Source organism: Kryptolebias marmoratus, linkage group LG19, assembly GCF_001649575.2.
Source record: "Kryptolebias marmoratus isolate JLee-2015 linkage group LG19, ASM164957v2, whole genome shotgun sequence".
Classification (NCBI taxonomy): Eukaryota; Metazoa; Chordata; class Actinopteri; order Cyprinodontiformes; family Rivulidae; genus Kryptolebias; species Kryptolebias marmoratus.
In genome coordinates this window covers 8,346,057-8,359,799 of record NC_051448.1, presented here as the reverse complement: position 1 = coordinate 8,359,799, position 13,743 = coordinate 8,346,057, and the positions used below count along the sequence as shown (strand labels likewise).

Sequence of the window (13,743 nt, the reverse complement as noted above, 5' to 3'; positions counted from 1 at the left end):
TATAAGTTTAAATAACTCCATTACCAAACATAAAAGTGTTGTGCATGGATATTCCTTTTTTCCCCTCCTCCTGTGTTAAAGTTATATTATTTCTTTGGACACCACCAAAGAAATACCCAACCTCTCTCCTTGCTCAGTGACACATTTTCTAAGCCGTCTTTATTTTTCAGGCCTCTATTTAGTCTGAAGGATGATATGTGTTGTTCACTGTTCTCTATCATTGCTGTAAAAAAAAAGGTTTCTTTTCTCTCTTGGTGGTTCTGACCTAACCATAACTTGTGCGCATTAAATGAGAGGAAATTGAGACTTATGTGACAAAAAAATAGTTTTTTTTCTTTTCCTTTTCTTTTTTTTAGAATTTCTTTTAGTGAAACAGGCAATAGAAAGAAATGTTTGCTAAAGAGGCAAAACTGAATCAAATAGTGTGTTGTTGTTTTTTAAATGAAAACTTAAGAAATAATTTCAAAAATATAGACTGCTTCATTAAATGGGAGCCCCGGTTAAGATACATACTCTAATTTTTAAAAACTAAAGGATAACAAGATCTTAAAAAGCTGCCACAGGGATCAACAGTGCATATGTTGAATGTAAGAGTATTTTAAGCTTCACAAGAATTTACATCTGGTTCTCTCTAGAGCCTTTCCAGCGGCAGGACAGGCCACATAAACTTCACCATCCGTGTTATAAACATGAGTCACTGTGAAACGGTGTGACACATGTTGGGTTAAAAAGACAGAGCTCATTACACACAAAAACAACCAAGGAACAGCTCTGGTTGGCTGAAATAGAAATAGGTTCGTGTTTTGTTGAGTTTAGGCTTGTTAAATAATACGTAGGCTGTTTATGAATATAACACTAAAAAAATAACTTGTTAAATCAAAGTGAAAAAAACACTGTTAACAGTTACCCACACAGCTTTGATTTATTTTACAATAGAGGCTGTATGTTGTTTTAAAATAATATACTGTCTGAGTTGGAGCCACATAATCTTTAAGACTGCTGGTCAAACATTTTATGATGTTGCTTTAACTTATTGGAAATTAATGACCTAGTATTCCGTGAAGGAATGTTTATCCACCACTGCCATCAAAGTTTTAAACTAAAATAATCTTATGTTGGGAAACGTCAGCTCTAATAATTTTGATCAAACCCTAAAAATAACTTTATACTTAATCTCAAGTGTTATTGGCAGATCTCAAACACACTGTTAGCGCCCAGATTATGCATTTGGAGTGACTCCCAGCTAAAATCACATCAAATTTTAGCCTCAGTATCTGTAAAAGTGACTGAATTAGACTTTTTTTTTGTTTGATATGACTTAGTAGTTGTGACAGCCATATTGAATTAGGTTGACTTCCCTTTGGCGGCAGGTAATAAAAAATGACATCAGCCCTAAAACGTTATGTTGACCAGGCCAAGATATCTCAAAATACAATATGTTTGCTTAATTTCATTAGAAAGCCATAACACAATGTGGATTTTTTTTCCTTCACATATTTTAATGTTCATTTATTTTTTTCAGCGTGTAGTTTATCTTTCCATTTAAACGGAGGAATGTCATGGCTTGACTGTCTCACCAACAGTTCTAATCCAGCAGACTGTGGGTTTGTTTTCTGGGATACTGATTTATTCACGTCGCGCAGGGTGAGTAAGGGTGAGTACACCCTTACTCACCCTGCGTGAACTGAAATATCCTCAAACCGAGATGTGTGATCCGATGATCATGCGTCTAAAACATTTTCAGGACGTTTGGCTCCGACTGGAAATGAACCCATAGCTATTTACTACGTGGCTGTCAGACACTCTGCACTCAGAACCAACATCATCAAAAAATAATAATTGCAATGCGTGGCTGCTTCACTTCAGCTATCAGCTGCTTGCCATGTAATGTTTCCTAACAGCTGTCGCACTGTCGGGATGTCTGTGTGTAACGGAGAGTGAGTGATGGCAGCAGGAGCCCCCGCCAAGCCCATGGGACAGTCGGAGAGGAGCAGACGGTCGTGTCGTTTCCCTGGAAGCATCTGGTGAAACTCAAGTGTGTAATTTACCTAGAACTACGGGTGGCCCTGAGCTGCGCATAACACACACACACACACACAGTGTTGGGGTGTAATTTACCTGGGGCCTATGGGTGGCCCGGTATCCAGTTACACTTGTCGTACACACAGGCAGGCTCAAACACAGTTCACACCAACACTGACACAGACGAACAGAGTGAAACTAATTTCTCCAAGCCCTGCACACGGAGGAGGAAGAAATCAGGATGGAGACAAAGAGGTGAAGACGTTACCCACAAAAATCTCCACCTGTGGGAGTTGCTTCACACCCCGTGTCACATCCTCTCCGATTCATCAACCTGGCTGCTTTTCAAAGCCCGAGCCCCCCCCGCCCCGTCCCGTCCCGAGAGAAAGAGGGAAGGAGATGAAGGCTTTGGGAGCAAAAGGGAGGAAGACTGATTAGGAGAGTACATCCCTCCCTGCATTCCTGCACTGACCTTCTGAGTAGTGGCACTGTAGCTATCATCAGCCCACCATGTTCTACACTTTGCCGTTATTGAGGGGGAGGGATTATAGTTGCTCCCAACCTGCATGCTCCACCCCCTCCACCCCCACAATTCCTACCATGAATGGAACATATCTGGTTTCACGCAAGGATGGACAGACAAGTTTGCCCCAGACATTTACAGTTGGCTCTGTTTGAGATGTCTGGCTACAGGGAAGGCTGATATGATAGCCTGTCTGCGAGTTGACAAATGTGTATGTGTGTGTGCGTGCAGGTGTGTGTGTGTTTGACAGAGAGGAAAGAATAAACTTGTGTTTGATCTCCTTTCCCAGGCAAGGGGCTTTAACTTCACTCCAGGTGCAGAAAAGTCAACCTGAGGGCATGGGAGGCATGCATACAGACGAACAAACAGGCCTAAAGCATGAACACACACGCACACACACACACACACACACACACACACACACACAGTGGCATGAAGTTTCCTTTGAGCAGACTGAATAACCTTGTGGTTTAAACAGGTTTACCAGTCCAGTGGTGTTAACCGTGGAATGCCTCTGAAGACTCGGTAATGTGCTGTAGGATAAACATTTCTGTTACTGCCTCCACACGAGGACATCAATCAGTCCCGAACAGAAATACCGAGAGTGAGAAATGAAAAGGTGAAAGGGCCAGCTGGTTCAGTGGGTAGGGTAATGACAATGTGCAGGGCAGCCACTTAGAGGCAGATGGAGTTGGTTTTCTTTGCTGCAGGTCAGATCCAACTGAGCAGGGAGTAAATTACTTTGACCACTGCATAAGCAAAAACTTTTTTTTTATACAACACACATAGAAGATTCTTCACGTAAACTTAACACACCGCCATCAGCTTTGCTGTTAAAAGCCTTTTCTTTACGTCCCTTAATGCAGCACAAACACGATTCCCCTGCATCTCCAAGCAGGAATCTGTGTGGTCCGTAATGAGCCCAGAAAACATCTGCTCCTCCCGTATTAGAGACCATTTTCTCCACATCTCATCCTGTAATATGGAGAAATTAGAGTGCAGGGAGTCATTGGGCGTGTTTATATATACACACACACACACATTCACAGACATAACATAAGGAGTCCAAGTGTTTTTATACTACTCAATTGACGCTCTAACATACCATCTCAGCACCGCAATTTTCCATCCACAACAGTAAAACACTACCGGGTGTCTTTGGTCGGCGCGCGCACTTTTTTTTTTTCTCTCTCTCTCTCCAAAAAACAAGCTGTGGAAACCCATCTGAACAGGACTCGTTTTTTTTTTGTTTTTTTTTTTTCACCTCAAGAAGTTGAAGCAGAAAACAAAGTACTTTTTTGGGAGATGCCCGTCATCATTTGTTTAAATAACGCATAATTGTTTATTTTAGCTTGGAAAGACTTTTTCCTTCAAAAGAAACCTCCTAAGACAATTATGTAAGCACTGCTGAGTGCGACAATCTTAAGAGGAACGGCGCCACCTTGTGTTGCAAATTTTTTAGTGAATTTTTTTATTGTTCATTTTTTCCATCCTCGTGCCTCTGACCTGAAAATCAGATTAAATTTCCTAAAATGCACTTGTAGTAAAAAAAAGGGAGCATATTCAAAGCTGAACTCCTTTAAGGGTATGTGATATAATAATTATTTTTTTACATATCAAATTGAATTAAAAGTAGATATAAGATTTTTTGTCAAAATTGTTAATGGCCAGTTGACAGAGAGAGAGACAGGGGGGTAGCTGTGTCAGAAGAAAAATGTTTTAAACAGGCGCCTTGAATCTGCTTGTGTTGCAGTTAAGATGAAAGGACTAAAATGTCCAGAGAACAAGCAGAAAAAAAAAAAAAAAAACGCTGAAACTGTACAAGCAGAAAAATACAAGGGGGACAAATAAATATGGCAAAAAATATGTAAGGAATTCAAAGTTAAGAAAGTTTATTATCTTTTATTTTGGAGACAGTTTATTTCCTGCATAAGGGCAAACGTCAGAGTTAATGTCAGTGACTGAAAAAGCTCCTGTAGCAAACTGATCACATACAGAGAACAAGGTCACCCACAGTGGAACAAAAACATCCATGCTGCTTCTTTCTCATGTCCCTGCAGTAAAATGTCAGATGTCACACGTCCACAAAAAAAAATAATTTTCCAGCCATTCCTCTTTTTTTTACAAAACAAAACAAAAAAAGTCTGTTCTCACGATTAAACCGTTGAAGGACCTTCCTCACTTGCTCATCTCCTGCTGAACTTCCTCGAGGATCTCCTCCTCCAGTTTGGATGTGTCGTACTCCTTCAGCATGTCGTACTCCCGCCAAGGCTCTCCATACTTCTTCTGAACGAACTCAATCTGTTTAGGTGTCATGCAGTGGCTGAACTGGATGCCCTGGATCTTGAACTTTGGCAATTCCCAGTGTTTGGACCACGGCCTGGGGCGCATTAGGACTTTACGCTGGTAAACAAGACAGTTTTCGAGGGTGTGTTTTACTACTGGATATTTGAATGAGAAAACAGGGCTATGATCCGCACTAAACTTCACTGCAGCCAAACTAAATTTGGCAGCATCTTGAATGTCTCACCTTGTTTACAGGCACCTCTTCAGAAGGAGAGAAGGGCACGGGCTTCATTTCTGGGTCCACGGTGCTAAACTCAGGCAGAGCATCTCTCAGATACATCAGGTTGTCATCCAGCCTTTTCTCCAGCTTCAGCACTTCAATGTTCTGTACTCGTGGGTTGTACAGCTCGTAGCAGATCTCCACACCTAGGAAACATACACATAAGTTCACATTTCTATCTCATTAGAACACTTTATTGAGATCCATTCAATTCTGTAGATTAACACTAACCTAACCTAGTTTGATACACTAAATGTTGGAAAACAAATCTTACCTTGACCATTAATGATGTTTCTCAGGATAAACGTGGCCCCTAGCCCTTTCCCACCCCTCTGGATACAGATGCCAACAAAGCGGCTTGTTTTCCCACTAGCATTGGGGTCAGACACCGTCACAGCAAGGATGCTTCCTGAAAACCATCAAGGTAATAAGAAAATGGTAAATGTTGGCACAGATAACACTTAAATCCATTCAAAAGATGAGTCGAGCCACATCAGTCAATAAGTGTCTCAGAACTGAGGAAAAGCTGAGTCACGATTATTAAATCATCACTATTATTTGAGATCATTGTGATCATTTTGTTCTAACTTGAATAATTGTTTTTATGACGCTCTGACTTTCTTTCAGTGTTGTCCACTTCTGTCTTCTGCTAATGACAAACAGTTATAGGGTGCAAACCTCTAAAAACTTTATTAGAGACTGTGAACTCCAGCTTCAATGAGACAAAACAGACCCTAAATTACATCCACATTGTTTTGTATATCACTAAAAATACTTAATAATGGTCTTTACACAATATTGACGGCGTGCAAAATCAAAAGACACCATTAATAAAACTGTCTGCCTGTCAAACTCTTTCTGGTCATGACATCTGTACTAAAGAACACAATAATAAATATTGATAAAGGATTTTAATTGCTCAACCATTTGGATGCTCTTTTGTTGCACATTTTATTTAACTAATCACAAAATGTTTCCAATGACTGGCAGGTCTAAATTGGAAACAGGATATTTTAATACAGAATGTGTGTTTTATTGCCTGAAAGTGTGCAGAAGATGAAACCCACTCATTTACTTTTAACTATAAAGAATTTATTTTTCCAATATTGTTTTATTTCTGGACAGTTATAGTGCATATAATGCAGTCAAAATGGCAAAAAAAAACCTGTTTGTCAAAAAGGATAACACTGTTAAAGCAGCATATATAAAAATGTTTTGGTAAATATGAAGTTGAACCAAGAACACCCCAGACTTTCTTACCAACGTAGAACTCGGGAATGTTGAAGACTTTCCTCCTGCGGATCATGTCTTTCCTCTCCATGTAAAACTTAAAAGGGTTCGTTCTCTGTCTGGGAGGAATGAACTCTGGGCTCAGAAACCTGCAAGAAACCAGCCAAGAAAACAAGAGGTACTTTAAAAGCTTAGCTTGCACTGTAACACACGCGTGCATGAGTGGCAAAGACAATGATTCTGTTAAAATAATAGAAACGTCTCACTTTCGCAGAGATTCCGCAGTCTGTGTCTTGTCTATAATGACGGGTTTGGATGGAGGGACAAAATCAGGAGGTTTTCCGTCCCCACGAAGACACACAGTCGTCGACAAGAACCCTGGAAACAAACAAGCAAACAAAAAAAAAAAAACATTTTTCATTCCCTGTTAACTAAAACTTAAAGTATGAGCCGAAGCGCTAGCGTTAGCTTCATTGGCACATAACGGATTTAAATTACACCAAAGCTACTTTCAGGAACATTTAGTTAATAATGACATGTCACAAACTATTGAAAACCTATTGAACACACTTACGTTCATTCTGGAACAGCAAATTTCGACATAACCTAAGCGAAAGGTTTAACCTATTGAGCGCTTTAGCGCAGGCCGCCATGATTGACCTTCTGTTGTCACATTGTACGGAAGCTGGGACGGCCAAACGCCTTTGTTGCGCGATTTCGCAGAACTGTAGCTACATTAGCTGTCCACCAGATGGCGCCAATGTTCCGTCTGTTAAATCAATCAGTTTAATTACACGTAGTGCTCACAGTGAAACAGGCAACACACAAAGATAGAGGAAAAAGAAGTTCATTAGAATAAAGTAGACAACTGTTTGCAGTGACGTAATCAGAAAGGTGCGTTTAAACGTAACTTTAAGTGATGTGAAAACAATTACACCAAAACCTATAAACCTGGAATTTCAGCTGACGCCCTGGTTTGTTGAAATAAAAACACGTTGAGAACAATAAAAACATTTATTCAAGCTCAAGAATAAAACAACATTCACACAAGTTTTGAGGTTCACCTGGTTGAAGTCGACGCGTCACTTGGAGCGCGCTCCCGAGCCAGGAGGGGGCGCGACTTCCTTCTGGGATGATTACCTCGGCGCAACACCGGCTCTCTGAGAGCACGCATGCAGGGGGAGCGCTGCTCCCGCAGGTGGAGTGCCTCCTCCTCCTCCTTCAACGCGCACAGCTCCGTGCGCTCCGCGCTCGGCTCCAAACTCTCAGAGGAACCTCGATGCCAGCAGCGGCGCGGTGGGAGGCTGAGGGGAGGCTACAGACATGGACATCTCCTGAACCTGGATCTCGCTGCTGCTGCTGCTGTTTGGGCTCGTCTCGTGATTCGGAGAGGGGATTCAAAACTCCGAGGCTTCAATGATGTTCTTCTCGGATGGGACTTTCTCAGCCGTCAGTTTTGCGCTCCTGCTGGGAATAACGTGCGTGATCGAGCTCACCGACGGCTCCTCGGACTTTTCAGGTTGGAAATTTCATGCTTTTAGGAGTAGTTGCTGTTTTCTTTCGGCTTCTAATTTGAAACCCAGCTACTTTTCAATTACGCAGCGCCTTTTCACTTGTGCTTCATCACATTTTAAAAGTTGAAATCTTAAACCACAAAGAAACCATCAACGGTGAATGCGACTCAGTCCAATCAACTGCAACACTTTCCTTTTGTTTATCCTGTTGTGCTTTAAATCGCGACCTGTGATTTGTGTCTTGAGTCGCATCAGGTTCTCCTCTCGGGACGACCCGTGCCCGTGGCGTGCTGCAGCATGCACGCTCAAATGTTTGCCTTGTAAAACAACCAGGACACGCGGATAGGACCCATATCGTGCTTATCTTTTGGTCTACTGTAACAATTTCTAAAGAATTACCCACAGCAGGTCCCCCCCCCCCCCCCCCTAAAGCTCAGAATATTTTTGTTTTTCAGCATATAGATCTGCAACATTCTGATGATGCAAATGAGATCTAATTATGTGATTGATGTGAGTCCCTGGCTGGAAACAGCTCTGTAAATGCTGCATAACTCCAAGTCCAATTCTGCCCCACTGCTTAGTTTCAAAGAGTTCAGAACCTGCCTGTTAAAGTTGAAAACAGGCGCAGATTTTATGTCTGTCAGCAGCCTGCATATTACTAAACTTAGTTATAATATGCTGGAGTCTGCTGAGCCCAAGGCCAGCCTGAGGGTTTTGTTTACATTGCTGTAAAACAGGAAGGGAGCTTTGTGTCACTGTTAATTGGCCTCTAATGGGTCTAATGGTTAAAAACTGCAGAATAACACTACAGTGAAAGGTGCTAAATGGCAGATGTAGCAACATGCCCGCCCCTTGTGTATGATTATGTGTGCTTGTGCCCTTGGTACTGCCTAATGAGCTGCTAAAGAGCACAGCCTAATGAAGGCTTGTAAAGCCTTCATAGTAATTGCCACATGCCTGAGCTGGTGGTGATTTTGCCACTAATTCTTAGATTTTAAGGTGGTTGGATTAGCACAGCAAAGAGCAGCTGATCGTACATTTCTGCTGACAGGACCAAATTTAGACACAACTTTAAGTCTTGATGTTAAAGGTGCTCACTCCAATGTCATGAAGACTGGTCCAAAAAAAAAAATCATAAAGTAAGAAACATAATCTGCACAATATTTCTCTCACATCAATGTGCTCTTAAATTTAAAAAAAAAATTGTGAGCAGCTGCAACCTGCCACTCTGCCAAAGTGACTGAAAAAAGGTAAAAGAATGGCAACGTTCATGGAAGAGTTGAAGAAAACATTAAAACTGTAAACTTATCATTCTCACAAACATTTTGCAAAAGCTGAGCTCTGTCTTTATGGGTTAGTTCCACCACCCTGTTTGATTGCCTACCTTTATTCTTGACAGCTGTCTTGACTCTATTCTTCGACTTTTAGCAGCAGATTTGATCTGATATTTCCATCTAAATGTCTTCTCCGAGAGTCTACGCTTGTCCAATTCCTCCATATTTGTTTACCCACACAGACTACAGCCAGCCTAGGTCAGTCATGTGACTCAAGCTTTTTGGAGGTCTCAGCCAATAAGGGCTTTGTTTACATTAAGTGCATACCCACATGTCAGAACTGTACACCAATACTTCTAGAGTCAATTCTTTGAAACTGCACCGTTTGGTATATTTCAGTTTTATTTTTGATTTCATCGTTTGTCAAAAGTACCTTTTTTTAATTTGTTGAATTTTAGTGGTGCTTCAGTGTAGATGAGTAGGACATGGCCTGTACTCCTGAATAACTCAGGGCCCTTTAAGAAGATTGTTGCTATTTTGTTTGCTGTGTGCAACACGCTCTTTTTTTTTTAAAGATGCTGACCGAGCATCCTGATGAATGAAGTAACAAAGAGGGTGCTACCAAATACCTCAGGGACAAAGACATCCTAGGCCCTCACATTCTTGACCGGTTGGAGTCTCCAAGGAGACCGCGAGGAACTCTTTGATTGACAGGTGGTGACGGAAGTTGTGGTTTTAGATATGCTGTCATCTGTCAGTCAAACCTCGTTTTGATCAGCAGCAAAAGTTGCTTCAGTTTTATCGCGGGTTGTTTGAAATTACATTTTAAGTCAGCGTAGTGACGGCAGTTTCGGTTTCAAGATTCCTGCTGAAATTCAAGGAACTACAGCATGCTGGTGGGTAATTTACCTCCTCCTCTGCTCCTTTATCATCTTCTATTACAGTATACAGTTGCCTCCAGACATAATTAGAGGTGCGGAGTGATCTCTGCAACACTTAGTCCCTGCATTTACAGTGGCATCACTGTCAAAACTCCACCTTACAACTTCTTGATGCTTTCTTGATTAAATTTTAGAATTTAAACATTTACTCACTGTTCAAAGTCATATACTACCCAGCTAATGTCCTCTTATCGTGACATAACAATGTACTTTCTTCGTAGTTGCTTTTCATGCTTCTCTTTCTCCTTCTGAATGCCATTAGGAGCTCACACAAAGCTGGTTTTCCCCCAGCGAAGGTGAGGGAAAGTGATGAATAAGCTGTTGAAAAATTACCAAACAATACCAGGAACATGCTTTTACTATAGTTTTTCTTTTCCAGACTGGGTCATTTTACGTGCAAGCATCATAATTCTGTCTGAGTTCTTTGTTTCTTTAAGCAGTCGAATGTTTTAGAACCACTGCATTGTCAATTCGATCTCGCCAGACTAACCGCAATGTTGCCAAAGGGTTACAGTGAGGCCACCTTCGTTCTGTTTCTCCGTCATAAAACCCTGCAGGCACAACCCCTTTTAATCCCGGTCAATGGGATGAGAGGCTGTTGAGGGGCCAAGGGGTCAACTGAGGTCAGGCCATAGTAACTGCGAGTGTGTGGTTAGAGGGAGTTATCATCCATCTTGCTCTTTGTTCCCTTCTGTCGACCCAAGTCCCACATGTTTATCACAAATGAGAAAAGGGAGAGGAAAAGTCAACACAACACCATTCGTGAATTAATTTGGTTAAAAATCAGGTGAATGAGTGGATAAGAGTGCACAGGAGTTTACAGTTTTACTCCGATTTTGATTTTGTAGTTTTATTTTTAGGTTTTATCTTTTTGTCAGCTGGTTGGATTTAAGGATTTTTAAACATTTGAACAAATGCTATAAAATGAAGACTTGGGCCTTAAGAACACAACCACTGAGGATGCACAGCAATTCAGAGTTATGTTCAAAGTCTAACAAATTTGTCTGACAACTTTAATCCAAATGTCCATCTTGCCTGATACACGCATTTATTGAATATGTCATTGGGCTGCAGCTGCTGGAGACTAATTGGCAAGTTGTGAGAAAATATTTTAATTTTTAGTATAAGAATTTTCAGTCTCACTGAAGTGTTTGCAACCAGCAAGCCATGCAGTTGCATTTTGAGCAGCCGATTTGTTGTTGTTTTTTAAAAGCACTACCTATTTTTGTGTACATGGCTTAAAAACCACAAATGAAAATGATTTTCTTGTCCACCTCCTCCCACTTCATAGTGGCTTTGGCATGCTTTGCACCCTACTTGACAGCTGCCTCCACGTTTATGATTTAATCTACTGGAGTAAACTTTTGAAATAAAGATAAGCATATTGTGATCAGCTTTTTAATATTTATTGTTGGTGTAAGTCGAACTAGACATTTGTGGCTTTAGCCTCAGGTTTGAGATGCCCGCAACAGCTGTGAAGATTTTGAGAGAAAATTGGTTTCAGAATTTCGTTGAACATTTTCAAAATTCAAGTGACAAGACTGCAAGGCTCTGTGACTCACGAGAGATAATTAAGAACGTTTCAAGACATTTTGGAGTCTCCCTTGCGAATACTAGTAGTTGCATTCCTGTGAGATGCTGACTTTTGCTCTCTGACTCACAGTCCCACCAGAAAAGGTTCAGTTTAGTTTCCTTCCAGTCCTTCCTCCACTGTCGTGTCTTTGCGCCACTACAGGTTGACATGGTGTTGGCGTTGATAAGCAGCCAGTCTCAATATGTTAAGCGGAAACTATCTGCTGTGTCTAGAGAAGGGTCAAGTATAGTTAAGTACTATGCAATGGAAAAACTCCACATCAGGATGCTAGGCCTTACTGTACGTACATGGCTGCATAGACTAATATTCAGGCAAACTTTTCATTCTCCATCAGTGAACATGTTTTGATATTTCTCATTTGTAAAATGGAAATTTAGTGCACTACGCCTGTGTTGTTAGTAGTTTCAAGACTCTGTGAAAAAAGGGAAAAGTGATCTGGTCTTTGCAACAGCAGCACAAAGGGTAAGCCAGCATGGGAAAGCCAGGGGGAGAGGAGGGTTATGTTGCCATTTAAGTAGCATAATGGTTCAGAAAAAAATTTAGATCTCTTGTCAGATACCAGTGGTCTGAAATGCATACCCAAAATATCCTATTGGTTTCTAATAACTGACATTGATAAATGTGATCTCAACCATTGACAGCTGGAATAGACTGCAGTCCCCTTTTGACCCTGAACAGGTGAAAGCTAAAACGAATGAGTGCTGCTTAATTTGCCTTTTAATCTTTTAGTTATTTTGTGACTGTTTTAGAGCTCTTTTTTTTGTAAAATGGGTTCAAAATAGTAACTTATATAGTGAAAAAGACTTGAGCATTCTGTCAGTTCCATTGACTGTAAAAGAAATCATGACATCCGATGAGAACCTGAAAGTTGAAGGCAGAACAGAACCAGCTTCCCCGTAAGCTGCATCCATTACAAGTTTTACGTCCCACTTACTCCACATAAACAAACGAGACATTGCCCTTGGTGAAATAATCCAAAAAATCTCAGATCATTTTTAAGTGTCACGTAGTTCTTACAGCTGTATGTTCAAATATTTATTTATTTTGAAATACGTTTAACTGTAATTAGTTATTTTATTCTTTAAAAAAAATGTTAGGTGACACCATGATAGTGTGAGGGGAGAGTAGGCATGACTCAAAGCTCCACATCACTAGTGCACAGACTCTGGTTCCAAAAATACAACATGGGAGCTCTCGTAAAATGGCATCAATTTTCAGCAATGGAAGAAGGCGGGACGCATGGTTTTAAATCATATATGTTATCATATTTTTCTTTTTCTGTATTTTGAACTTAGTATCTTTGAGGTTTGGTCTGAGTGAAGCCAATTCCTTTTTCCTTGTTCATAATTTTCCTTACCATTTACACACAGTTGAAATGTGAACCTTTGTGAACTAAATCTAGTCAGAGCCCAACTTTTCAATCAGCTAATTGTATATTTAAAGAAAAGGAACTGGTGAGTGGATGTACGAATTATTTGCATGAGAACAGCATGTACTGTGGTACCCTGACAGCCCGGACAAACATTAACACAATTTTGATCTGTTTAAATGTCTGGAGAGGAACAGACCTTACAAGCCCTTAATGTGATCTATTCAGTGATCTATTTCAATGTCTCTTGTCACATAGAGACATCATTTTCTAAATTATTTTGTGTCGCAATCAGTGTGTCAAAAATCAGTGTGTTAGGCTTTTGATGCCTATATAAATAATGCAGAGCTTGATCCATTTTAATGCCAAGTTGTCTGACGCTACAGCCACACACAGAAGCTGTTTCCCCATAGGCAAGTCCAGGATTAGACATCTTCTAACTCCGACTTTGACTACACCCTTCCACATAGAACCGAGCGCCACTTATTCCTCGCAAATCTTTATCCGCTTTAATTTCTGAGTAGCTGTGGATCTGGGGATGTGGGTAGCACGCTGACCCCCATGCTCTTTTCTTTTAGCCCCTTCCCCCCTCTCTCTCACACACACTCCTTAGCTCACCTCCGTCCCTTCACCACCACAGCGCCACTACTTCTTCTCCTCCTCCCCGCCTTTTTGCTGCCTCTACTCCTCCCCAGGGCTTGCCTGATCAC

At 41.0% G+C, this 13,743-nt stretch overlaps 2 protein-coding genes across 2 annotated transcripts in view; one reads left to right on the top strand and one right to left on the bottom strand.

The window, feature by feature from the left end:
• Positions 1–4,411: 4,411 nt before the first annotated feature.
• Positions 4,412–7,027, bottom strand: mrpl19 (mitochondrial ribosomal protein L19). The gene is made up of 6 exons (XM_017411837.3): positions 6,916–7,027; positions 6,608–6,719; positions 6,372–6,490; positions 5,386–5,520; positions 5,076–5,257; positions 4,412–4,948 (listed from the first exon to the last, which is right to left on the bottom strand). Exons 1-6 carry the CDS (start codon positions 6,992–6,994, stop codon positions 4,724–4,726), a joined length of 852 nt encoding a protein of 283 aa, XP_017267326.1. The 5' UTR covers positions 6,995–7,027; the 3' UTR covers positions 4,412–4,723.
• A 421-nt stretch (positions 7,028–7,448) lies between these two features.
• Positions 7,449–13,743, top strand: part of LOC108233373 (protein eva-1 homolog A) — a 67,477-nt gene continuing 61,182 nt past the window's right edge. The window contains exon 1 of the mRNA XM_017411790.3: positions 7,449–7,860. Coding sequence (XP_017267279.1) covers positions 7,758–7,860 — 103 coding nt within the window. The 5' untranslated portion in view covers positions 7,449–7,757. The remainder of the gene's footprint in view (positions 7,861–13,743) is intronic.